The following is a 24,942-nucleotide window of genomic DNA, read 5'->3' as shown; positions in this document are numbered from 1 at the left end:
TTTTCATGAACTCTGAACAGCTTGTCGCTAAAATGATTTTATTGAAGAGTTTTGGGGCAATTGCTTGGCTGGATTATTTCCCCATGTGACCTCATTCTGGCTGCAAGTGACCAACTGCAGCTGTGTTTGTCTAGGTGTTGGTGAGGCGGAGTCGCTCCTAAAAGCTGAGTCAGATGGGAGAGGCCATGTCATCCTTCTTCACATTCAATCCCTGATTGGGGTACCTTATCCAAAGACAAAAGCAGAGCACTGGAAGAATCCACGTGAATGGCACAATTTCCATATGGCTGGAGAAATCACTCAGGTGAGTAGAGCACTTCCTTAGTTCACTCAATGGCCACATTCTCCAGGCAGTGACACCACGTTTTCACCAGGCAGAACTTTCCAGGCCAATATAGCTTTTCTTGCCACCTCTACCATCTCTTTGGGCAGTTCCAGAATGTAAAATTTTATAATGACTCCTGGACCAGGGATTTTAAAACTTTAATGTGTGCATGAATTACCTGGGGATCTTGTTAATTCAGGCTCTGTTCAGTGTGTCTGGGCTGGGGCCTGGAATTCTCCATGTCTGACATGGTCCCCAGTGATGCAGAGAGTGCTGGTTTGTGGACCCGAGGCTCTGGGCACTCACACTTGCTGTGTACTGCCTGTTACTCTATTAGGGGAGTGATCACAGAAGTAACCTGGATTTCTTGCTCAAGTGTAAATACCCAATGACCTGAAACCAGTCTCTAATTCATCCTCACACTCCCTGTTGCAGCTGAGATGAGGCTGACTTCAACAGACTCTCATGGGCATCCTGAGCCCCCACTGCAGCAAGCACAGAGAGGGTTCTTGGCTGCTGCAAAATCAGGCAGTTGCACAGCCCTGGGGTGGCCACTGGGTCAGGGAAAGACTCCAGGCCCTAAGGGAAGAAGATTCTAGGATCTAAGAGTCCATGGTTCTAGGAAACACATCAAGATAGGAAATCACCACTGAATAGAAGATGTCACCTGTAATCTGAATCTTAAATGCCCCCCCAAAGGCTTGGACCCCACAGTGGTGCTTTTGGGAAGTGGTACAAACTATCTGGGTTGGGGCATACTGGGAGGGAGTTAGGTCATCGGGGTCTGCCCTCAAAGGGTGTATTGAGACCCTGGCCTCTCCCTCTCTTTTGTCTCCCTGGTCACCATGAGGCAATTAGTTTTTCTCCTCCAAGCATTCCCCACCAGGACATTCTGTCTCACCACAGACCCAAAGCGAGGGGACCAGGTGACAACAACTGAAACCTCTGATACTGCAAGACAAAAAACAAAAAACAAAAAACAAAAAACTTTCCTGCTTTTTTTTCTTTTCTCTCTTGGTACTGAAAATTTATCCTAGTATCATTCTACAGCCCCAGTCCTTTGGAAACAGGGTCTTGCTAAGTTGTGGAGGGCCTTGCTAAGTTGCCGAGGCTGTCCGTGAATCTGTGATCCTCTTGTCTCAACCTCTCAAGTACTTAGGTAACAGGTATATGCCATTATGCCTGAATATTTCCTGCTTTTAAGTTCTAATCGCAGGTATTCTGTCACAGTAACAGAAGCTAACACAGTGTCAGAGCCAGGTTAACCGCAGGAAGGAGACAGCCGCAACCCAACAGCCACATCTTTCAGCATACACAGTCTTCCAGCAGATAGCTGAACCTTCAATGGTATCACACATGACAGAGACAGCCTGACATCCTGGGGCATTTTCCAGACGTCCTCAAGATGCTTGTGCGCACCTCCTCTCGGTCTATTGCCACACAGCAGCATGGTGGTCTTTTGAGAAAGTCAAACCTGATTCCTCTGCTCAAAACCATTCTAGGGCTTTCCATTTCTCTCAAAAATGAGATGCAAATTCCAGGAGCCCTACATAATCTGTCCCTGCTCACTCCTCCTTCTCCTTGGTGTCCATTATTGTCCCCAATGCTCACGGAGCCTCAGTTACTCTGGTCTTCTATTTGTCAAAATTGCCCAAGCCATTCTCACTCCAGGATCTTAGCACCAGTTTGTTCTCAGTGCTTTACTTTCAGGGACTCTGGCCAGATTAAAGGCAAAGTTTAAGAACAAAACAACTCAGGCCGGGCCTGGTGGAGCGCACTTGTAATCCCCGTGCTTGGGAGGTGGGGACAGGAGGATTACACAGGTTCGAAGCCAGCTGTGCTGGCTTAAGAGACCCTGTTTCCCAAAATAAAAAACCTATAAAATAGGTCTGGGAGTGTAGCCCAGAGGTAGAAGGGCTTCCAGGAACCCCAGTACCCCCCCAAAAAAAGAGAGAAACAAAGCAACTCCACAGTGAGGTAGATGTTTGCTTTTGTGGGTTTGAAATGGATTTATTTATTTATTCTTTCCTTCTTATCCAGGTGAAGCCTGGAATGGTCTGCTGCCTGCAAATTATTAAAAGGGTAGTGAAGTCCAGAGGCAGAATGAGACTTAAAGCCATTCAGATCCAGGCATGATAACATACACTTGTAATCCTAGTACATGGGAGACTGAGGCAGGAGGATTGCAGGTTCGAGCATAGCCTTAGAAAGTAGTGGGATGTTCAGCAACCTAGCAAGACCCCGTTTCAAAACTAAAAATAAAATGGGCTGGGGATGTAGCTCAGAGGTATAATGCCCCTGATTTTAATCCCCAGTACCACGATAAATAAGTAAATGAATGAATGAATGAATGAATGAATGAATGAAGCTACTCAGATTTAGGGGTGAGTAGAATTGACCAATGATAAACCCAGATGTTTTGACTTAGAATACTGGGAAATAAAATTTTAACACAGTTTGGACCTGCTGTATGTAAACTATTTACATAGTTTCAAAAGTAAACTCATCTTCCCTTCCTCAATTTGTTTGTCTTTTTATTCTGCTGACTTTTGTGTATAGGAAGACACAGACAACCCTGGATTCCTTTTCTAATTGCGGTTATCCTATTTTATTTTGTAACAAAGTATCCTTTGAAGGCCAGAAGAGGTTGATTTGTAATTTATGGATTTCCCTCTTGAAATTACGACCAGAACCTCACTTTAAAAATCAAATTGGTTTCATCTAATTAAATTTGGAAATTGCCTCGTAAACGCGTATTTTGTTGTAAATGTTTTTAAAAGCAAGGTCTCCTGCTTACAGTCTGGGGCAAGATTCTTCTAACAACTGCTAAAACTTTATATAGAGTCGTGTTTTCGAGAACAAGGCTTCTCAATCTCTAATGCCCATGTGCACCCCTCCAGGGATCTTGCTTACTGGAGATCATGATTTGAGTGGTGTGCATGGGGCGCTGTAATCAGCTTCCAGCTGATGCTGATGCTGCTGGCGTATGGACCATACTGAGTTGCATCAGAGACACTTGAATTTGGGAGCCTGGCTCTCTGGTCTTACGTCTTGAATTTTCACTTCACATCTCTACCTTTCTACTTCCTTGTTTCTATGTAGTGATCACAAACGGCATTTATAATGCTATTTCTGAATGCCAAACACTATCTTAAACACTTATTTAATATGATCCTCACAACAACCCTATAATCATATTATCACATTTTTCCCAGTGAGAAACCCGAGGTTCTTGAGTGGGTACCTGATGTACCAGAGGTCACACAGAAAGTAATTATCAGAGCTAGGATTCAGCTTTAGGCTGTCTGTCCTCAAAAGTCAACATTCTTAGCTTCTTGGACCCAACTAGCTTGTGATACACATGATTACCATGATAATTATGCACAAAATACAATGGACTAAGCCGACAAACTCCTAACTTCCATCATCCCATATCCCCTAAGAATTTTGGTGTACTTTCAAAAGGTTATCTCAAATGCTCACAAAACAACCCCTGACAGCTGCACTCTTCTGACTGTTTCTCTATAATCATAGCCTAAAGCACAGCCAAGGAACCACTTAAGATATTTCACCACGGCTATCTCCAGTCTAGTCCATCACGGAAATGCCAATGTCCTTGACATCATCAATTCTTTGAAAATCCACAAGAAAATAAGTGCACACAGAAATGAGCCAGACGTGCGTGCTTCTCACATGAACCCACCTTTGAGCCCAGAGGATCCAGAGACTTTAGCATGTACTGATGCCTCGAGTTCAGAACCTACTGCTCAAACAAGGTTTTTAACTCACAGCTACGATGTGCCCCGCTCTCTTCCCATCTATTTCTTTCTTATCATGAAATAGCAATTATGATATTGCTAGTCCAATGCAATGTATAATTGAAATAATAAGTATATTATGCTCAAGAAAGAAGTCTGTGCAGAGAGATGACCCCACGAGCAACCTGGCCTTGCTCAGCGGTTTCAAAGTGCAAAAAAAATTAAATAAATAAACAAAGAACCAGGGCCTTTTCGTGACTCAGTTGTCAGCATTCTAAGTCAAAACAGGAGAAAAATAAGGCAATTGTCGTGTGTTATTTATAACACCGAACTTACTCAATTTGAAAGATGGCTTTTTATTCCCGAAGTTAAATACTTTCTATATTTTTGGGATTTTACCCTTTCTTTTATGAAATATTAATGAAAGGTGGTAAAGTACCCTATGTTGGTCCCCCAAGCCTTTGAAATGTTACTGGCTTTGAATTCCCAAAACTTTGCATTTCTAGCATGGGGAGACTTTCATGTTACATGGCCATTGCTCTCTAAATCATGATCCTTTCTGCTATACAAAGAACAGCTTTCTCTGCTCAATAGATCGTGTGTGTGTGTGTGTGTGTGTGTGTGTGTGTGTGTGTCACTATGGTCTCGTCTCAACAAAGAATTACATGTAGCTCCAAAATTATTGCATTTTGTTTCAATAAATTTTCAGTCCCTCCCTTTCCTGACAAAGTTTTGACCCAAGCAAGCTGTATCAGTTTGAGAACCTCCCTATCTAATGCAACAAACACAGGAGAAAGCTTCTCCCTGTGCCCCAAGAAGGTGCAGAAATGGTAGGGATGGATGTCTGTTTCTTCCTCTCAAGTGCTGATCCTAGGAGCTGCACTATACTCCACTCCCTGCAAACCCTTTCCTGTTCTTTTTTTGTGTTTTTTCTTTTATTTTTTATTCCCCTCCTATCTTCTCCCCTCCTTTCCTCCTTCTTCCCCTCTCCTCTCCCCTTTCCTCCACTTCCCCTTCCCCTTCCTTTTTTTCTTTTCTTCTCCTTCTGGGTATTAAACCCGAGGGTGCTTTACCACTAAGCAATATACTGAGCCCTTTTCATTTTTTATTTAGAGACAGAGTCTCTCCAAGTTTCCCAGCCTGGCTTCAAACTTGTGATCCTCATGTCTCAGTCTCCTGAGTAGCTAGGATGACAGGATCCCTACAGTTTCTAAAATGAAGGCATTAGATGGCTGTTCTGATTAATGCAAGCTTTAGTAAGACAAGGTGTTTTCTCAGTAACCTTGTACACAGTAGATGCTCCTCTGCTTCAGAGGGCTCCGAGGACCATTTATGCTTCTAGAGAGTATATGGGCTCTTTTGCTGCTTGCGTGTTCTTCATCAAACTCTTCCCCTCAGAGCTCACCTCCTCAGGCCCAGTCACTATAGGTATGTGTTTCTGCCTGATCACTCTGGGGAACATGCCCCTCTGTGGGCCTGGGATGTGTGTGTCCACCTGGAGATGTGTATGCCTTTTCCTCCCCAGAATTTCTAGCATGACCCCAAAGCCATGAGTATCATTCCCACTTTACATATGAGAAGACAGGCTTGGAAAGAGGAGGAGCCTGTCAAACATAACTCCAGACTGTGGTAGGACTACTAGAATACTAATCTGCATCTTTCTGGGTTCAGCATCTATGCCTTTCTGTCTATATTGTTCTGCGTTTCTATTTTATCCAGTATTGCAACCTCATGTTTCTATTTTATCCAGTATTGCAACCTCATGGAGTCTCAGAATACCAGGAGTGGGAGGAGAGCCAATATTTTCTACATCCCTATACTTTAATCTTAATCATATCAGGGTTTTTTGGAGATTTTGTTTTTGTTGTGTTTTTGTTTTGTTGTAGATTTCTATATAGTTTGTTTTAGTTTTACACGTTTCCTAAAATTTATATTGTGCTGTCTTAGTGGTTGGGAAGGCACATTCCTGCCTGAGTAGATCATTTCCATCTCTGACAAGACAAGGACCTGTTAATACTTGGTGGGGGGAGGAGGCTTTGGATACTATCTCTTGACGAACAATACAATATGTCCAGGGTACAGAGTAGTTTAAGGCTCAAGAATCCTGTTTCCCTAGAGCAAAAGATAACACCAGATTCTTTTCAATGCCCAGAGACTTCTATGAGTGGAGGTGGGGAGTGCCATATGAGTACTGTGTTGTCCACATGACTCTACCCTCTGCCAGGCCTGAGTCTTCTATTCTATTCTACACCAGGACAATCTGACTCCTTGAGTTTCTCCCTTTTGCAGAGGAGATCAGTTTTCACCACAATTGCGTGGGTGCACGACTGTCCAGATTTGCTTGTCTCAGGCTATCAAGACAGCCCAACTGTGGGTTCTGCTTTGTGTGCCCATCACATGGTCAGAAACCATTGTGCTGGTTATATCTCAATCACCGTTAGACTCTCAGTGGAGCAGGCATTCACCTAGTTCAGGCGGAAGAGAGTGCATGAAACTCCGTCCAGGGAAGCAGCCTCTGGGGCCTTCTTACCTCATACAGAGTGATGACCCCATTGGTCTCATTGGGGGGTTTCCACTGGATATAGATCTTCTCCTCAAAGGGCCCCCCTTGGATGGATTCGAGAGGAACAGCTCCTGGAACTATAGAAGGGAGAAGTTGTGAGCTTGGTGTCGCCTTCTATGTCATTTCTTCACCCCCATCGACCTAGAACATTAAAGTTTTTATGAAGGATCAGGCAAAGTATGTCAGGATGGGTGGGCCATAGAGTGTTGCAACTACTCTGCTCTGTTCAAAACTCACAACAGACAGTTCATAAATGAAAATGTATGGCTGTGCTCCAACACAATTTTATTTCTAAAAACAGACAGTGGGCTAGATTTGACCTGCAGGCCCTTCTTTAGAAGGCTGACAGCTTTTCATCTGTGGACTGAGCAAGTCCATTCATGGAATGAACCTGATCAGAACAGGGAAGACACAGCAGGCCCCAGGCTATTTAGCAGGCAGGACTCTCCACCTAGGTCTTTGTTTTAGGCTTGGTATTGGAGAAGTGCAAAGTGGGTTTCCCATCATTTCACCAACTCTCGTTTTCCTAGTCCTGCCAAGTCTTCTGTAGTTTTAGAAAGTGCTTCCCTCGTCTCCAAATTCCTAAATCCAATAGAAACTCCATGTCTTGGAACTTCAACCCAATCAGAAGCTTGCCTTGCTCCGAGAAGGCGGCTAGCTTGTCTTGCTGCTGAGTCTCTCATGTCTGACGTGGGGAAGATGCTTAAGACCTATTTGGTGCTTAGGTGAAGAGGTGAATGAATGACTCTGGCCAGTGTTTTGCCCTCCAGAGCACAACCTCTCCTGTAACAGGCCAGGCTTCCTACCAGCATCCTGCAGGACTCCAGAATCCTCACAACAGCCTGGAAGGTGCTGAGCCAGAAACTAAATGATTCCCCAAACTTGCATTGATAGCCCCATAGAGAATCGTGAATCCATGTACATCATTACAGGGTCTATTTCTATTTCAGCATTGTAAAAGCAGGTAGTTTTACTAAGCGCTGACTCTTTCATCAGAATTTTACATACATTACTTCACTTAAGCCACAAAAGAGCTCTGCCCAGTATGTATTATCTCCTTGGAGCTGATAAAGGAATCAAAGCTGAGAGAATTAAATACGTTGCTCAAGGTCACACAGCTCTTCAGTCGTAAAGAGGGAACTGAACACCTGTCTATGAGCTTCAGAGCATATACTCTTAATCATCATGCTCTGCCTCTCTCAATATAGCCTCGGCCATATGTTGCAATCAGTTCCCCATTGTTAAATTAAAATATATTTAGTTTTTTCTCATTATGGACATGATGCACAAAATTTGTTGAATATTAAGAATATACCAAAAAAAGTTTTAAAAAGAGAAAAAAGTAAATCGCTCATTATACCCAATCCAAAAATAATTCGAGTATTTCATGCATATGATGCACATATTTTAAAAATATAAAATATGACTGCACATATACTATTTTATTTTTTAAAATTTAACCCTTACTGTGCATATTGTGCTGTGACCTTCGTTTTCAGTACCTAAATTATACACTTAAAAAATCAAAAAATGTTCTCTGGGACCATGTTTTTTAATGTCTGCTTAGAGGAAGATGCCCCCATTATAGTCATGTTCTCCAATTCTTTTTTATCGGGCAGTGCGCGCGCGCGCGCGTGTGTGTGTGTGTGTGTGTGTGTGTGCATGCGTGCTTTACTAGGGATTGAATCCAGAGGCATTCTACTTCTAAGATACACACCCAGCCCTATTTTTCATTGCTTTTTAGTTAGTTTGTTTGTTTTATTTTTTTAAACAGGGTCTCATTAAGTTGCAGAGAGCCTTGTTTAGTTGTTGAGGCTGGACTCGAGCCTGTGATCCTTCTGTCTCAGACCCCCAGTATTGGGATTATAGGCATGTGCCACCATGCCTAACTGATCTGAATTCTTCATGATTCTGAGTAACACTGGGATTAGCATTCTTATAAAAAGTATTTTCAGGCAACTTTGCTGATATCCTGAATATAAATTCATGGAAATTAATTTTGTAGGACAAAGTAAACAAATTATTTTGTCTTTAAGGCATTTGACACATATTACCAGATTGTCTTCCAGAAAATTTGTATAAATCTAGACTCCCCAACAGAAGAATATGCCTAGTACTGATCTCCGCCAACACTGACTATTTAAGAAATTAAGTACATGTGTGTATCATTTTTAGAATACTGGAGAGCATGATATTTTTTTCAGTTTAATTGGCCACTTGCATTGATTCTTTTGGGAACAAGCTTCCTCCTCCCTGTGCTCATTTCCTAGTATGACTCTTTATTTTTGTTCTTCTTTGTCTTTTGGGCTTGTAACTATTATCTATTTCTAAGGACACATTTTTTGGGGCATAGTTTACAAATATTTCCCCAGGTTTTCCTTTGTTTCAAAAATCTGTTAGGTATGTAGAAGCTTTTAATCAGTCAAACGCCTTATTGCTTTCTCTCCTCCCTACAATTATTTTTTGAGTATGTAGTATGGTCAAGGGACTCTGATGGACATTCGGGATACACCCTTAACACAAAGACATGTAGTTGTGTCCTGATAAAGCTTATGCTCTGGGAAGGGAGACAGATATTTAAAAATTACACCTACAATTAATGCATTCAAGTGTTTGGCAGAACTCTGAGGTGCATAGAGTATTAGGGAAGCAACAAGCAGTAAAAATCTATTCTGAGAAGTCAGAATATTGAGTGACAAATAAGTTAAGAGTTGCTGAGTGAAGAGAAGTTATGGCCCCAAAGTGGGAGTGTTGGAGGGGTGCTGGAGGGCTTTTGGAGGTCAAGAGTGAAAGGAGAAAAGTCAGGAAGTTGCCAACTTTGCTCTGGGAGAAAGAATGATCCCTTCCACCAGGACAAGGGAAGGTAGAAGGGAAACAGACCAGGGAGGAGATTTTCATCTTGCTAAACTGACATGCCTTGGTGAGGAAGGATATGCACAGAGGAGGGAGGGGAAACGCATGGGGCAGGAAGGTATTAGGCTAAGCAAGGTTAGCCAGTCTCAGAAAGTGAAGGGTTGTGTGTTTCCTCCCATATGAGGAAGCTGGAGAAAAGTTGGGAATGACTTCAGATAAAGGAGAAACTGCACTAGATGGGGGAGCGGGGACTCAGGGAGCGAAGGGTGAGAAGGAGACTTGAGAAACAAAACAGTTCAAATAATGCTGTGTATATGAAATCAATCCCAATCTTAATGATACGTACAGGGATGGGGGGCAGAGTGGGATCTGGAGGGAAACACACACCAAGTGCTGTGCACAAGTATGTTTCTACCACTCTCAACCTCATTACGATGTACAATAACGATGCAGCCACAAAATTGTATTAAGAAAAAGAAATGCGGTGAAGGGCCCTATCTCTTTTGTTTTCTACAACTGGGGAATCAGACTGTTGTTCAGAGAGAGTAGGCCTTAAAGAATGACCACTTTTGGAAAGGAAGATAGTGTGATGGTTAATCTAGACTGTCAACTTGACTGGGTTTTGAAATGCCTAAGATTATGTGACTTTAGGTGTATTGATGAGATTATTGTCTTGGGTAACAACTGGCTAAAGGAGAAGTCCTGCCCTGAATGCAGTAGGCAGCACTGCTCTGATAGGCATGGGCCCTGATACAAAGAAGGAGAAAGCTACATGAAGGCATGTGAAGTTCTTTCTGAGAAAAGTATGCCAGCTCTCGCCTGGGATATTGGCTTTCAGCTCTTCAAACTGGACTTTCACCAGGGTTTCTCCAGAGAGTTTCTTGGCCGTGCCATCTTGGACTGGGACTGCATTATCAGTTGCTCTGATCCTGAGACTCCAGCTCTTATACATCTTGACTAGCTGCTGGTTCTTCCAGCCCTCCAAGTGCAGGCAGCCACTTGGAACTACCCTGAGTTGGACTGTAAGCTGATTTGATAAATCTTCTTTTACCATATACACAAACTGTGACTTCTGTTATTCTAGTGAACTCTGGTGAACTCAGTTTTTCTCGTACTTTGAGTATGAGAAACTAGTGAACTTGGTTTTTCTCATATTTTATTTGAGGTATGTATATAGAAAACCTAATGATATGGTTGAATAGCAGTTGGACATACAAGACTGGGGCTAATGTTTGGAAAGTGAGAACATGGTCACCAGATAGCTCTTAAAGCAAGAGAGTATAACGCAAGGAGGGGGAAGACTCAATTAAGAGTAACTCCAATCTTAACAACTAGGAAGAAAACAAGAGACAGTGTTCAGAGGGGCCACAGGAGACTCAGGAATCTGAGCTGTTACTGGAGCAAGGGATGAAAGAGGCCTATGAAGGGACGCTCAGCAGTGAAGGTTATTGCTGAGTAGTCACATAAGACGAGGCTTTATGCTTTCCCATTGAATTAGTGTCTGCAATGTTACTTGGGACCTGAACACAAGTAATTTAGGGAGAATGTTGGTGTAGCAAGATACCCTGGAGAGAATTGAAAAGGGAGTGGGAAAATAAGGTGAGACAAAAATACAACCAATTAAATACACCAATAAAATATTAAAAATACACCAATAAATATTAAATATTAAAAATACACCAATAAAAGTATATTAAAAATAAGAAGGGCTAGCTGGACGTGGTGGTGTACGCTTGTAACCCCAGCATTTGAGAGGTGAAGACTGGAAGATCGTGGTTCATGAACAGCCTCAGCCACGTAGCAAGGCCTTTCACAACTCAGTGAGATCTTGTTTCAAACAATAAAAAGACTGAAAAATAGGACTGGGGGTGTAGCTTGGAGGTAAAATGCCCCTGGGTTCCGTGCCCAGTGCCACAAGAAGGAAAAGAAGGGCTAGGGATGTATGTCAGACACAGAGAATTCCTAGGTTCAATCCTCAGTACTCTATAATAGATTATGTGAATCAGTATATAAATGAATACATCCCCAAGTATACAAAAATCCTGGCTGTGAAGAAGAAAACACAAACATAGCAGTTCGGAGATATAAAGGCAAAAATAGTGTCCCAAACATGGGCAAGGTTACGTACGGCATGATCCAAAATAGAGCCAAGAGGAACCATCAAAAATAGAAGAGGTAAGGAAGAAACAGGGGCTCAGTGGAAAGGTCCTTAAAAAACAGGAGTAGTGGTGGGTGGAAAGGTTGTCGCCTTCCCTCTGTGAGAGAGAAGAAGGGAAAGAAAATGTACATATGCTTTGGAGGGAGGGGTTGAAGTCTCCAAATGGCTTGAGAAGTGGGGGTGAAGCCATCTACAGATAGCGTAGTATGGAACAAGTTGTACCAAGAATTTAGGAAGAAGCCTGTTATGGTGGCATATACCTGTGATCTTAGTACTTGGAGGCTGAGACAGGAGGATTGCGGGTTTGAGGCCAGTCTCAGAAACTTAGCAAACCCCTCAACAACTCGGTGAAAGCCTATTTCAAAATAAAAAGTAAAATAGCACTGAGGGTATAGCTCAAAGTCAGAATGCCCCTAGGTTTAATTCTTGGTACCATACAAGCAAACACACACACACACACACACACACACACACACACACACACACAGTCAAGAAGCTTTGATCATTAAGAAGCAGAATTTGAGCTAAACAGAGAGATGCAGATTCTTTTCTTTTGTCTGGAGCTCCATCTGATGGAGGTGGAAGAGTGTCTGTCCCATGGAGGTAGAGGAGCATCTATCTGATGGAGTTAGGACAGTGAATCTCAAACCAGCAACACTGGGAAACCCAGGCTTTCCAGGTTAGAGCAAATGTTCTTTCTCATTCCAAATCAGAGGACCAGAAAAATACAAATACATCATTCTCTTATGATTTATTTTATAATTTATTCTCATCTTTTCTCTTTTACATCTAACACAGTAATCAATCTAGAATTTATTTAGCATATTTCTATTAGTAGAGATCTGTAATTCCTTACAAGTTTCTTAGGACAATTAATTGACCAGTCGAAACCTTCCCCAGTGATTTAAAATGCCATCTTGCCCCCATGTTGAGTTATTTTATATTGCAGCACATGTTGGGAGGGTGCTCATTTGAATTATACCTTCTACTGTGACAGTATGTCTCTATTATAGGGAGATGACATGCTTTTATACTGGGTGGAACAAGAGCCCTCTCCTTAATTGTTCTTCTTTGCAAAGTTTTCTGGGATATCACTATCCATTTATTCTTCTGGAAGAACTTTAGAATAATTTTATGACATTTAAAATCTATTCCATCAGAATTTTTATTACACTGGAGCTGAATTCTCTTCTTTGGGGGACAAAGGGCATCTCTTTATAACTACCAGTCCTATTCAGAAACACTGTGTAAGTCTTCAGTTACTAATGCTTCTGTTTATACCCCTTTGTTAAAAGTACAGATTTTTTTTTATCAATTGCATTTCTAGGACTTTATTACTTTTCTCCTATGATTGTTTTTATATTATACTAAAAGTATCTCTCGTAATTTTTGCATGATATTAAATACATGTAATTCTGTATAATTTAAAGAATAAATATTGCCAAGTGTGGTGGTGCTTGTCTGTAATCCCAATACATGGGATCACACACACACACACACACACACACACACACACACACACATAGGAAATGTACATCATTATACCATTGAAGCATCTTACATGCCTGCCATTTATTATTGACTTTTTCTTCATCAATAACAACACTGTAATCCCAGTGCTTTGGAGGCTGCACAAGAGGATCACACAGGTTCGAAGCCAGCCTCAGCTACTGAGTGAGGCTCTCAGCACCTTAGTGAGACCCTGTTTCCAAATAAAGTATAAAACAGGTCTGGGAGTATAGCCCGGAGGTAGAAAAGTCCCTGGGTTCCACCGCCACACACACAAAAAACCAACAAAAATCAAATTCCATAGTGATATTTTATGTTAACCATTCCCTCCTTTTATATGAAGTTATAAATATATACATCTATTCCAAGACAAGGTATCACATAGTTTTTCTTGGTTGCCTTTACATACACATTGATAGAGTGGTTTAGTTATGGTGAGACTGACAGTTGTCACTCCACATCGTTTTGGAATTCATTCATGATGATGGACACAGTTGTATTTCATTTTCTTCCAGTTCCTGAATATTGTCTTATTTCACTATTCTTCTGTAGATGGATGCTAGGGTTGTTTTCAGATGGAGCTTTCTGAGCACATGGCGCACATGAGTATTTCTGTACATTTTGTTGAACTTAAGCAATATTTCACGAAGGTGTTTGTAGGAATAGGATGGGTAGACTGCAGGGCACATCCATCTTCAGCTTTGCCAATTTGTGCTAAGTCATCTCCCAAAGTGGGAATGGCATTTTAGATTCTCTCAAACACTGTTCTGAAAGTTTCCACTGCTCTGTATCCTTGCAAGCACTTGGTATTATCTGGTTTAAAATTCTAAACCATCTAGTAAGTGTAAAATGATACTTCACTGGGATTTTATTTGTTGTTATCTATTTACTAGAGGCTATGCATATGTATGTGTGCATGTGTGTGTGTGTGTGTGTGTGTGTGTGTGTGTGTGTGTGTGTTAATGAATATTGAACCCAGGGGGCATTCTACTGCCCAGCTACACTTTTAGACCATTTAATTTTTTTTCTTTTTAAACAGGGTCTTGCTCATTTTCTGAGAGTCTCAATATTCTGCTGAGGCTGTCCTCAAACCTATGATTTGTTAACTCAGCCTTCAAAGTATTGGGATTATTGGAGCCCTTCTACCTCTGGGCTAAACTCCCAGACCTATTTTATACTTTTTTTATTTTTGGAAACAGGGTCTCTTAAGCCAGCGTGGCTGGCTTCAAACCTGCGCGATCCTCCTGGCTCCGCCTCCCAAGCGCGGGGATTACAAGCGTGCGCCACCACGCCGGGCGAGGCTGAGCATCTCTTAATGTTTGTTGTTCTTTTCTTGTATATTTGAGGGGATTTTTTTTCTTTTCTTTTTTTAAAATTTTTATTGGTGCATTATATTCATACATCATATTGGGGTGAAAAACTTGTGTGTACAGATATGTACACATCACTGATTTAACCCCTACCCAATTCCCACCCCATTCCCTCCCCGTCCCTCCCTCCCTCGGCTTAGTGGTTGACTTCGATATGTTTAAGTACATTGTGTGCTTTAGAGATTTTCCTCTTCCCTCCTCCTTTCTCCTCCTTTAGGTTGTCTTGTTTGCTCCTCCATAGGATTTCCTTTTTCATCTAGAGTTTCTCCTATGACCTATTTCTCCCTAATTTTTTAAAATTCATTTTTTAACTGTTACGTACTTTTATTAGCGTATTGTAATAATACGTCGCAATGAGGTTCAGAGTGATAGAAACATACGTGTACATAGAAGTTGTTGTGTTTCCCTCTGGGATCTGGGAAATTTGGCGGGGGGTAAATTCATAATATAATTCTTTTTATATATGTGTCATAAAATCTTTCAGTTTGTATCTCGCTTTCTCTTTGGATGTAGGTCAGTCTTTACTTTTAATATAACCAAATTTGTGAGTTTTTTCATTTTTGTATGGGAGAAAGAGAGGAAGACAAACTCAGAAACTGCTGGTGCCCTACCCATTCCTGCTGAATCATGTTCACTGCAAAACACTGTGTTGCTGTGTGTTGCTGTGTGTGTGTGTGTGTGTGTGTGTGTGTGTGTGTGTGTGCACGCGCGCATATGCATTCGTGTGGTGTGTTTCTGGGGATTTAACCCAGGGGTATTTTACCTCCAAGCTACACTCTCAGCCCTATCTTATTTTTATTTTTATTTTTTTTTATTTTGAAACAAGGTCTCACTAAATTGTGGAAGGCCTCACTAAGTTGCTGAAGCTGTCATCTAGCCTGTCATCTTCTTGTATTAGCCTCCTCAGAACTAGGATTACAGGCATGCATCACCACACCTGGCTTATATTTCTCTTTTATTGGAAGACGATCGAAGTAAGCTTGTTCTACACAGGCCAGTGAAAAAATGCCAGGTAGTTAATGCCCCCCAAACATCTTTCAAACAATGAAAGATAGGAAGGTGAGGGATGGACAGCCCTGCTTCTTCAATTCTTGGTTGAGTAATTCGGAGACACAGTCTACTAGTATTTCTCAAACTATTCCCAACACTGACCACCCAGTGATGATGGTGATGAGATTTCCACTGTGAATTCTCAAAAAATATTGTTAAGAACGAATCACTAGAAAAATAAGTGAAATTAAGAAAAAATCAATGAAAATGCAAGCAGGGCCTTTTTACATACATTCTTTATTTTTGTACCTAGTTTATCATGGACCAGAAAGAACTAATTGATCAGTGATGCTCTTTGGACCACACCTAAAATTATAAATTTTTTTCCAGTACTGGGGATGGAATCCAGGGGCATTTTACTTTCAAGCTACACCCTAAATCCTATTTTTTAGTCTTTTTTAATTTTTGAAAGAGGGTCTCATGGAGCTGCAAAGGGCCTTGCTAAATAGCTGAGGCCATCCGCAAACCTCGATCCTCCTGTCTGGGCCTCCCAAATGCTGGGATTACAAGTGTGTGCCACCATACCTGGCTTGAAATTATACTTTTTTTTTGTGTGTGTGGTACTGGGGTTCCTGGAAGCCTTTCTACCTCCGGGATACACTCCCACTGGCTACACTCCCAGACCCATTTTTTAACTTTTTTTTTAATGTGGAAACAGGATCTCTTAAGCCAGTGAGGCTGGCTCCGAACCAATGCGATCCTCCTGTCTCCGGCTCCCAAGTGTGGGGATTACAAGCGTGCGCCACCATGCCCTGCAAAATTATACTTTTTAAAAAGCCAGCTATCCACTTGGATAATTGTCTGGGTAACACATCTTCTACTGGCTTCCTTTCCTTCTCTGTCTTTCCTTCTCACTTACTAGTGTGACCTTCTAAGTAAACTTCTTCCACTGGAATACTTCTAATTTCTGCCTCTGAATAAACCCAAACAAAAGAGACTTATTTAAACACACACACACACACACACACACACACACACACACACACACACACACACTTTCTATACCCCAAGGTTTTAAGAATATTTTCTTAAATTTCCATCCCAATTTTTTTTTTTTTTTTTTTTTTTGCTTACTAGGGATGAAACCAAGGGGCATTCTACCTATGAGCTATACCCTAACTCCTATTTTTAGTCTTTTTATTTTTTGAAACAGGGTTGCTAAGGGCCTCGCTAAGTAGCTGAGGCTGTCTGTCAACCATGATCCTCTGGTCTCCGCCTCCCAAATGTTGGGATTAAAAGCATGCGCCACCACACCCAGCTCCAAAATTTTAAGGTTATGCCTTTACTAAGATGTCTTCAATCCATTTATTTATTTTTATTTCTTATAATGACTTTTTAAAGTTGGTGCATTGTAGTTTTACACCCTAATGGAGTACAAGATGGCAGAGACGTACATGCACACATCACCCATTTAGCCCTCACCAATTCCCTCCCCATTCCCTTCATGTTCGGCTTAGTGATAGACTTTGATCTGTTTTATGAACGTGCATCATGTACATCAGGGGGTTTCCCTCTTCCCCTCTCCCATTCCCCTCAGCTAGGTGGCCTTATTTGCTCATCTATGCTTTTATACATATTATGACATTGGGATCCAATTTTAATTCTTCTTTCCTATCCTACTACCATGTAGTGAAAAAGGAAATGTCAGTCATTCAACTGATCTACCTTTCTAACTTTACCTTTTATCACAGTTCCACCGGGGTGTATGGACATTCTTAAGTTCTATTTCATTTAGTTGTTCAGACAAACCTTGTGTCAATGCTATACCTTCTTAATTAACAGTAGTTTATAAGTCTCAATATCTGAAAAAACAAGCCCTGCAATTTTGTACATTATGTTCAGAACTATATTAATTATTCTTACTTTTTCTCCTTATATATATATATATATATATATATATATATATATATATATATATATTTAAAACCAATTTATACATATTTAAAATTTTGAGGCTTATTATTGAAATTACATGAATTATAGATCAAGTAGGAAATAGTTTATGTATTTATATTATCATGGCTTTGTAATATTGGGACTTTAATTGATAAATATATTTCTTACTGGGACCTTCTGATATGTTATCCTGTGTTACTTATATATGCACATTAAAATATTTGCTAAATAAATTTATTAAATACCTTGTATTTTGCTGCTACTATAAATAATACCATTAAGAAAATTTCATATAGCCAGGGAGGTGGTATATGCTCTTAATCCCAGTACTTTAGAAGCTAAAACAGGAAGATTTCAGGTTCAAGGCCAGCTTCAACAATTTAGCAAGGCACTGCTTTAAAATAAGAAATAAAATACGGACAGGGGTAAAGCTCAGAGGTAGAATGTGCCTGAATTAAATCCAAAGTCACACACACACACACACACACACACACACACACACACACGATAAAAAATAAAAAGAATATACCACATTTTTATTAGGTAACTAAAATGCAATAGACTTCTTAATATAAACACATCCACATTGTTTCTAATAATTTTCATATTTCTGTACAGATTTCTTTGGGTTATCTATATAAATAATCATAGCATCTTAAGTTAATAAAAGTTTCATTCTTCCAATATTTTAACCCTGTTGTATTTTCTTGTCTTCAACTAAGGCCACCAAGAGTAGAAATAATGACACGCAGATGTGTTTTTCCAATTTTAAAGATAATAATACTATCATTGCATCTTCAAGTATAGTGTTTGTAGGATGTTTTGCAGCTCTTCTTTATCAGGTTAAGAAGGTCGATTTTATTCCTGGTATCACAGGATATTTTGTTTACAAATCATGCTGAGCTTTAACTGAATCCATTGTGGTAATGATATGTTTTTCCACTCTCTTAGTATGTTAATGTAGCGAATTATGTAAATAGATTTCCTAAAGTTGAACCAATATTGATTTCTTGAAATAAGCTAATTTTTTTCTTCTTCATACACAGTTTTGGGATTGTTCATTAATATGTTGTGTGGAATAGTTTTACCTCATTTCTTTTTTCTCATTATAAGCCTGTCTGGTTTGGAAGTCAGGTTACAGTCATGTATGTCATAAACTGAGAAGGGGGTATTCCTTCTATTTTCTTTTTTTGGAAAGCATGTAAGTAAGGTTGAGATTGCAAATTCCCTAAGAGTTTGTCTGGTTGCACTTGTAAAACCACCTGAGACTGATGTTTTTATTGTTGGAAAATTTTAAACTACTGCTTCTCTTTCTTTATTTGTTGGAGAATTATGTAGGATTTTTCCCCCCGTGAGTCAGGTTTTTAAATTTATGTTTTGCCAGGGATTTTCCATATCACCTAAATTTTAAATACATCGATGTTAAATTATATGTAGTCTCTTTAGCCTTTTGATCCTGTTTGATGTGAAATAAAATCTATACAAGTGCATGAAACACATAATAACCACTTTATTAATTTAGCAATAGCCAGCTTCATACTACGACCTTGCTTTTCTTTATGTATTTTACTCCGTACAAGCACATCTACTAAATAGTTCTTAACTCTTTTACAAATGTCTGTCGAAGGTTGAAGTCCATTCTATGCACATGCTCTATCCCAGCACTTATTCATATAGTCTTATCTGAGAATGCATATGAGTGTCTTTGCTTTGCTTTTAAGAATCTTGTTTCTTGCTGCAATCCTTGGGAGCACTGGCTCTCCATTACTGGATCAGTCCCCTTTTGTAAGAAAGTACGTAATTTCCATCTGTCCAGTAACCTTTTACCTGAGTCCCTGTTTTAAGTACTTCCAGCTCTGAGGGAAGAAATTAGACATACTCATGCATTACTTGGGCAGATAAGTGGTCTTCTTGTCTTGTTGGGGAGTGGCATGAAGCGTGGTTAGTGAAGGGAAATAGCTTGGCAACAGGAAGACACTCTGCTGCGGAGAGAGGGCTTTTTAGATGTTTGGGGGGACAGCCTGTGGTTACCAGGAACACTGTCTCTTCCCTTAATTGAAGTGTCTCTTTCCAATGACAGCTTCCTAGCAAAGCTCTTTCCTTTCCTATTTACCACTTACCCTGGATGTAGGCCTGGAAAGCTCGTGGTCTACACTGTGGACTGGCATTCCAAGTTGCACGTAGCACCAGCTCTCTCTGTCCTCCAACCCTGTCCGTGCCCACTCCGCCTTTAGGCCTGGTCAGTGAGCACTGAGGATTGAATGTAGTGAGGCTCCAAAGTCTCTTCCTCTTGTGTCTAGGGGAACTTCTTTTCTTGCAGTCCTAACCCTATCGGTTCCTCTCTAATTTAGGTCTCCCTCCCGAAAACTGCCTTATATTAATACTTCCTGAATGTATGACATCCTCTTAGAGTTCTCAGGTTTAAAGGGTTTAAAGGTATCTTTTGAAATTACCGATGCCAATTTGAATAACATGACAGTGGGGTGAAATCCTGAAGGAAACACCAAATGTTGTGTGCTTGTGTGTTCTTATCATTCACAACTTCATTCTGATGTGTAATTACACGGGACCAACAAAAGTATATTTAAGATAGAAAGGTGCTTCTCTCTATATTCCTTAAAGGCTGTTTGTTTTTTTGGTTCTGCGGATGGAACCCAGGAGCATTCTGCCTCTGAGCAACACCCCCAGCCCTATTTTTTATTCTTTATTTTGAAACAGGGTCTCACTGAGTTGCAAAGGGCCTCACTAAGTAGCTGAGGTTTTCCATGAATCATGGTGCTACTGTCTCAGTCTCCTGATCTTTCTGTCTCAGCTTCCCAAATGCAGGGATTACAAGCATGTGCCACCATGCCTGGTACCCTTAAAGACTGTTTGGAAAGGGTGATTGGGTGTCGGGCGTGGTGGCGCACGCTTGTAATCCCTGCGCTTTGGAGGTGGAGACACGAGGATTGTGCAGGTTCGAAGCCAGACACACTGCTTAAGAGACCCTGTTTTCAAATTTAAAAAAAGTATAAAATAGGTCTAGGAGTGTAGCCCTGAGGTAGAAGTGTTTCCAGGAACCCCAGTACTACCAGAAAGGAAAAAAAAAGGGTGTTTGGGTGAGGTGTGGTGGTGCACAACTGTAATCCCAGTACTTGGGAGGATGAGACTTGGGAGGGCTTGAGGCCAGCCTCAGCAACTTAGCAGGACCCTGTTTCAAAATAAAAAGGGCTTGTTTGCTGTTTAACCCGGGGCAAGACGCTTAGCACCTCTGGACCTCACTTTCTTTATTTTGAAATAAGAACAAAACCAGTGTTTAGTTCAGAGGTTGCTATAGGGCTTCAATATATAGATAACCATAAAGAGCTTAGCAAGGTTCCCGTCTCACAGTGGATATGTAAACTGGGTGCAGTGGCGCACATCTGTACTCCCAGTACTTGGGAGGCGGAGACAGGAGGATCACGGGTTCGAGGGCAGTTTCAGCAACAAAGTTAGGCCCTGTTTCAAAATACAGCAATAAAAATGGGACTGGGGTGTAAATGCCCCTGGATTAAATCGCCAGTACCACCATCACCACCATCAAAAAGAAAAATAAAAGAACATCAATATGCACTTTTCCTCCTCCTACTACACCGGCATTTACTATTTCCAGTGGTATCTGTACTTAGACTGTTCTTTCCGAACGGCATCCTGTTGCTCACCATAGAAGCCAAATCTTCTCATAGCTGGATAAAGAAGCTAATCAGCTTTCTACAATTTAAAAAAAAAAATTATTTCTTCTTCCCCTCCCTCCTTCTCTTTCTTCCCTGGTACTGGGGATTGAATCCAGGGATATTCTACCTCTGAGATGTACCTCTTGCCTTTTTCTATTTTTAATTTTGAAAGAGGGTCCTGCTAAGTTGCCGAGGGTCTCACTTAGTCATGGAGGGCCTCACTAAGTTGCTAAGGCTGGCCTGAAGCCTGCTACCCTCCTGTCTCAGCCTCCCAAGTACTGGGATCACAGGCGTGCACCACCATGCTTGGCTCTTCTGATTTCCAGCTATAGTCAATGACTGTAAAACTTACTTTGTCTCCAAGGACTTGGGATTCACTGATTCAATAACATATTTATGTGTGCATATTATCTACCTGGCACTGTTCTAAGTGCTTGGGATGTAGCAATAAACAAAATAGAAAGAAAAAAAAATCCTGTCTCCATGGAGTGTGTTCTAGTGAGAGAACACAGATAATAAAATGCACACTGAAGAATGCCGTAAGCTGGGTGATAGATGCTAAAGGGACACAGGAAGCAGGGGAGAGAGACCAAGTGTGGCGCGAGAGGCTTCCCAGTCTTAATGAAGTGCTCGAGAAGAGTCTCTGAAAAGTGACGCTGGAATGAAGACCTGGTGGAGGTGAAAGGGCCAGCCCTGCCTGCCGGGCCGGAGGCCACTGGACTCCGAGGAAACGGTCAGTGCACGGGTAGGTGGGTTTCTTAACCTCAGGGTCGTGAGAAAGTACTGCAAGGGGGGGAAGCAGAGGGCTGGTGTGATTTGCCATGTGCTTATCAAGATCTTTCTGGCTGCAGTGTAGAGAGAAGGAGGCAGAGGCCAAGGCTGAAGCTGAAGGACCATTCGGGAGGCTGCTGCCATCATCCACATTGAAGGCCACTGCGGCTCAGACCAATGAGCCAGCAGCAGAGGGTCTGAGCAATGCGGCCCAATGACTCTGAGCCTTGGTGTCGAAGAACAAGCCGAGAGAATAGATGGGTGGACTGGATGTGGAGGGTAAACACAGCTGCTGCTTTGCACAAAGTCAGAAACATTCATCACAGTGGTAACAACATGAAAGGGGCTCCTGGAGTTCTTCAATCCAGGGCTTCAGGTCTGAGAAAAGTGAGGGGTGTGGGTTTTGGGCTTGGAGTTGCTATGAACTGAGACAGAGAAGACAACAGGGAAAGGGGTCTGGTGATAGCTGAGGGATGCTTGACAGCTCAGCAGCTTTTAGAGGGGTTTAATTCCAGATACCAACCTGTAATCCAGGTGGGGGCTGAGCAGACACTTGGATACATAACCACAGAGGGCTGGGGAGAGGTCTGGCCTGGAGATATCGCTTGGAGAAATTATCAGCATATGGATAGATAGTCAAGCCAAGAGAGGGGAGGAAATAATAAGGGAAATAAATGTAGAGTCAGGGCCAGCAAACGGTGGCCCTCAGGGCAAATCCAACAGCTGCTCAATTTTGTAAGTAGAATGTTATGAGAATGTTGCACATCCATTCATTTATGTATTGTTTCTAGCTATTTTCCTGTTACAATGTCAGAGTTGAGTAGTTGGGTTGGTCTGTGGAGACTCCCTTTTAAGACCTGACCACCTTGGGTATGGATACGAGGAAAAGAATCTTAAGAGACACTAAGATGTTCAAGAAGTAAGCAAAAGTCCAAAGAGGAGGAATCACTGAGGGCGGAGGAAATAAAGAAATATGTGGTGCCTGGGAAGCCAAGTGAAAATAAAAGTGTTTCAAGGAGGATTTAATATCCACTGATGCCAAATTTTGTCAGTTGGTTAAACAGGAAGTCTGAAATCTCTGAGTAGTGATCACTGAACTTGGTAAGATCACAAAAACCTCAAAAGAGTGTCTTGGCAGAACTATAGGGTTCTTAGCTATTTTGGTTGTTGGTACTCTAAAATAGTTGGGGTAATGGGTATGTAGAAAAGAGTGGATGGGGCAGTAGCTAGAGATCATGTAGGGCTGGGAGTTCTTATCTTTTTTTCTTTTTAAAATATACTTTTAGGCCGGGCGTGGTGGCGCACGCTTGTAATCCCCGCGCTTGGGAGGCGGAGACAGGAGGATCGGGCTGGTTCGGAGTCAGCCTCGCTGGCTTAAGAGACCCTGTTTCCACATAAAAAAGCTAAAAAATAGATCTGGGAGTGTAGCCCGGGGGAGTGTATCCCGGAGGTAAAAGGGCTTCCAGGAACCCCAGTACCACAAAAAAAAATACATACATACATATATATATATATATACACACTTTTATGGTTGCATTATAATCATACATTACAGTTTGATACAAATATACATGCATACAGAGCTTATTTTACCCCATTTCCGCCACCTGTCTCACCCCACTCTCCATAAATGTGAATTAGACTGGTAGTGATACCATTGTCTTGTGGCATGTGTGTGTGTGTGTGTGTGTGTGTGTGTGTGTGTGTGTTACTGAGAATTGAACCCAGGAGAGCATTTTACCTCCAAGCTATACTACCAGCCCTTTACAATTTTTTTTTCCAAATCAAAGATAGAGATTTTATTTAGTAAAAGTGGGGATACACTTTCAAGGGAGAATGCAGACCACCTTAAGAGTGTGAGAAACCTTTGGGATCTTTGCATTCTTTATTATAGGGGACCCAGAGAGGGGCATGCCAGGGGCATATCATGGAAATGGGGTTATGGGATGGCTAGTTTCATTTCTTTGAATTTTCATGTTCTTGCTATTTCATTGGTAGGTGCTAAGTTTGACAAAAGATGAGAATTCCTTGGGGATTTTTCTCCTTTTTTTTTTTTTCCTTTTACTTGGGTTCTCAATAGGTCTGGCCTAAACTTTTTAATCATAATGGCCTAGCTTCACACCTGATATTCCTGCAGAAGTCCCATGTTTGTCAAGCCCCACACCTGGCTTCACACCTCAACTCTCTGGGATTCTTAATTTCTTTAAAATAATTTTATGATACATTACAGTCTTTCAAGACAATGTAATTTATAGAGATAGTGACATATATACACACAGCACTTGGAGGGATTCGCCCAGCTCCCAACCCTCCCCCTTTCCCCATCCCTATTGAAATTGGATTGGCATGCTCACATGGAAGTATTTCCTTCACTATTTCTCCCTCCTTTCCCTTTCCCCTAGACCACCTGGGGTTTGTCTTCCACTGGGGTTTTATCTTCCACTATCAAAAGTCCTTCTTGTATCCCAATTTCTCCCTAGCTTCCACATATGAGAGAAAACATCTGACCCTTCACTTTTTGTGACTGGCTAATCTCACTTAACATGTTTTCCAGGTCCATCCATTTTCCTGAAAATGTCACAATTTTGTTCTTTTTTATTGCTGAGTAGGATTCCATTGTGTGTGCATTCCATAATTTTGTAATCCATTCATCTGTCGATGGACACCTAGATTGTTTCTTTAATTTGATTACTTTGATTGTGCTTTTATAAAAATACATATGCATGTATTATTATAACATTCTAATTTCAGTTCCTGTGGAAAGATTCCCAGGAGTGGTATAGCTGAATCATATGGTGGATCCATTTCCAGTTTTCTGAGGCACAGATAAAAAAAACTTTCTCAACAAGACCCCAAAGGCACAAGAAAATAAAAGTCAAATCAATACATGGGATTGCATGAAACTGAAGAGCTTCTGCACAGCAAGGAAACTGTCAAGAACCTCAATCGAGAGTCAACAGAATGAGAGAAAAAATTTGCCACCTAGATAGAGGACTA

General features: G+C 41.3%; 1 protein-coding gene across 8 annotated transcripts in view; it reads right to left on the bottom strand.

The window, feature by feature from the left end:
* PTPRT (protein tyrosine phosphatase receptor type T) overlaps window positions 1-24,942 on the bottom strand; it is a gene marked incomplete at both ends in the record, with an annotated part of 1,183,313 nt that overhangs the window by 399,049 nt on the left and 759,322 nt on the right. For all 8 annotated transcript variants that reach the window (XM_080716374.1, XM_080716373.1, XM_080716375.1 and 5 more), the window contains one exon: window positions 6,614-6,723. In XM_080716374.1, coding sequence (XP_080572500.1) covers window positions 6,614-6,723 — 110 coding nt within the window. The remainder of the gene's footprint in view (window positions 1-6,613; window positions 6,724-24,942) is intronic.

The sequence above is a fragment of the Muscardinus avellanarius genome, assembly GCF_963383645.1.
Source record: "Muscardinus avellanarius genome assembly, chromosome: 19".
NCBI classification, from domain to species: Eukaryota; Metazoa; Chordata; class Mammalia; order Rodentia; family Gliridae; genus Muscardinus; species Muscardinus avellanarius.
Note: the sequence above shows the minus strand (reverse complement) of the source record. Positions and strands in the feature narration are given on the sequence as shown.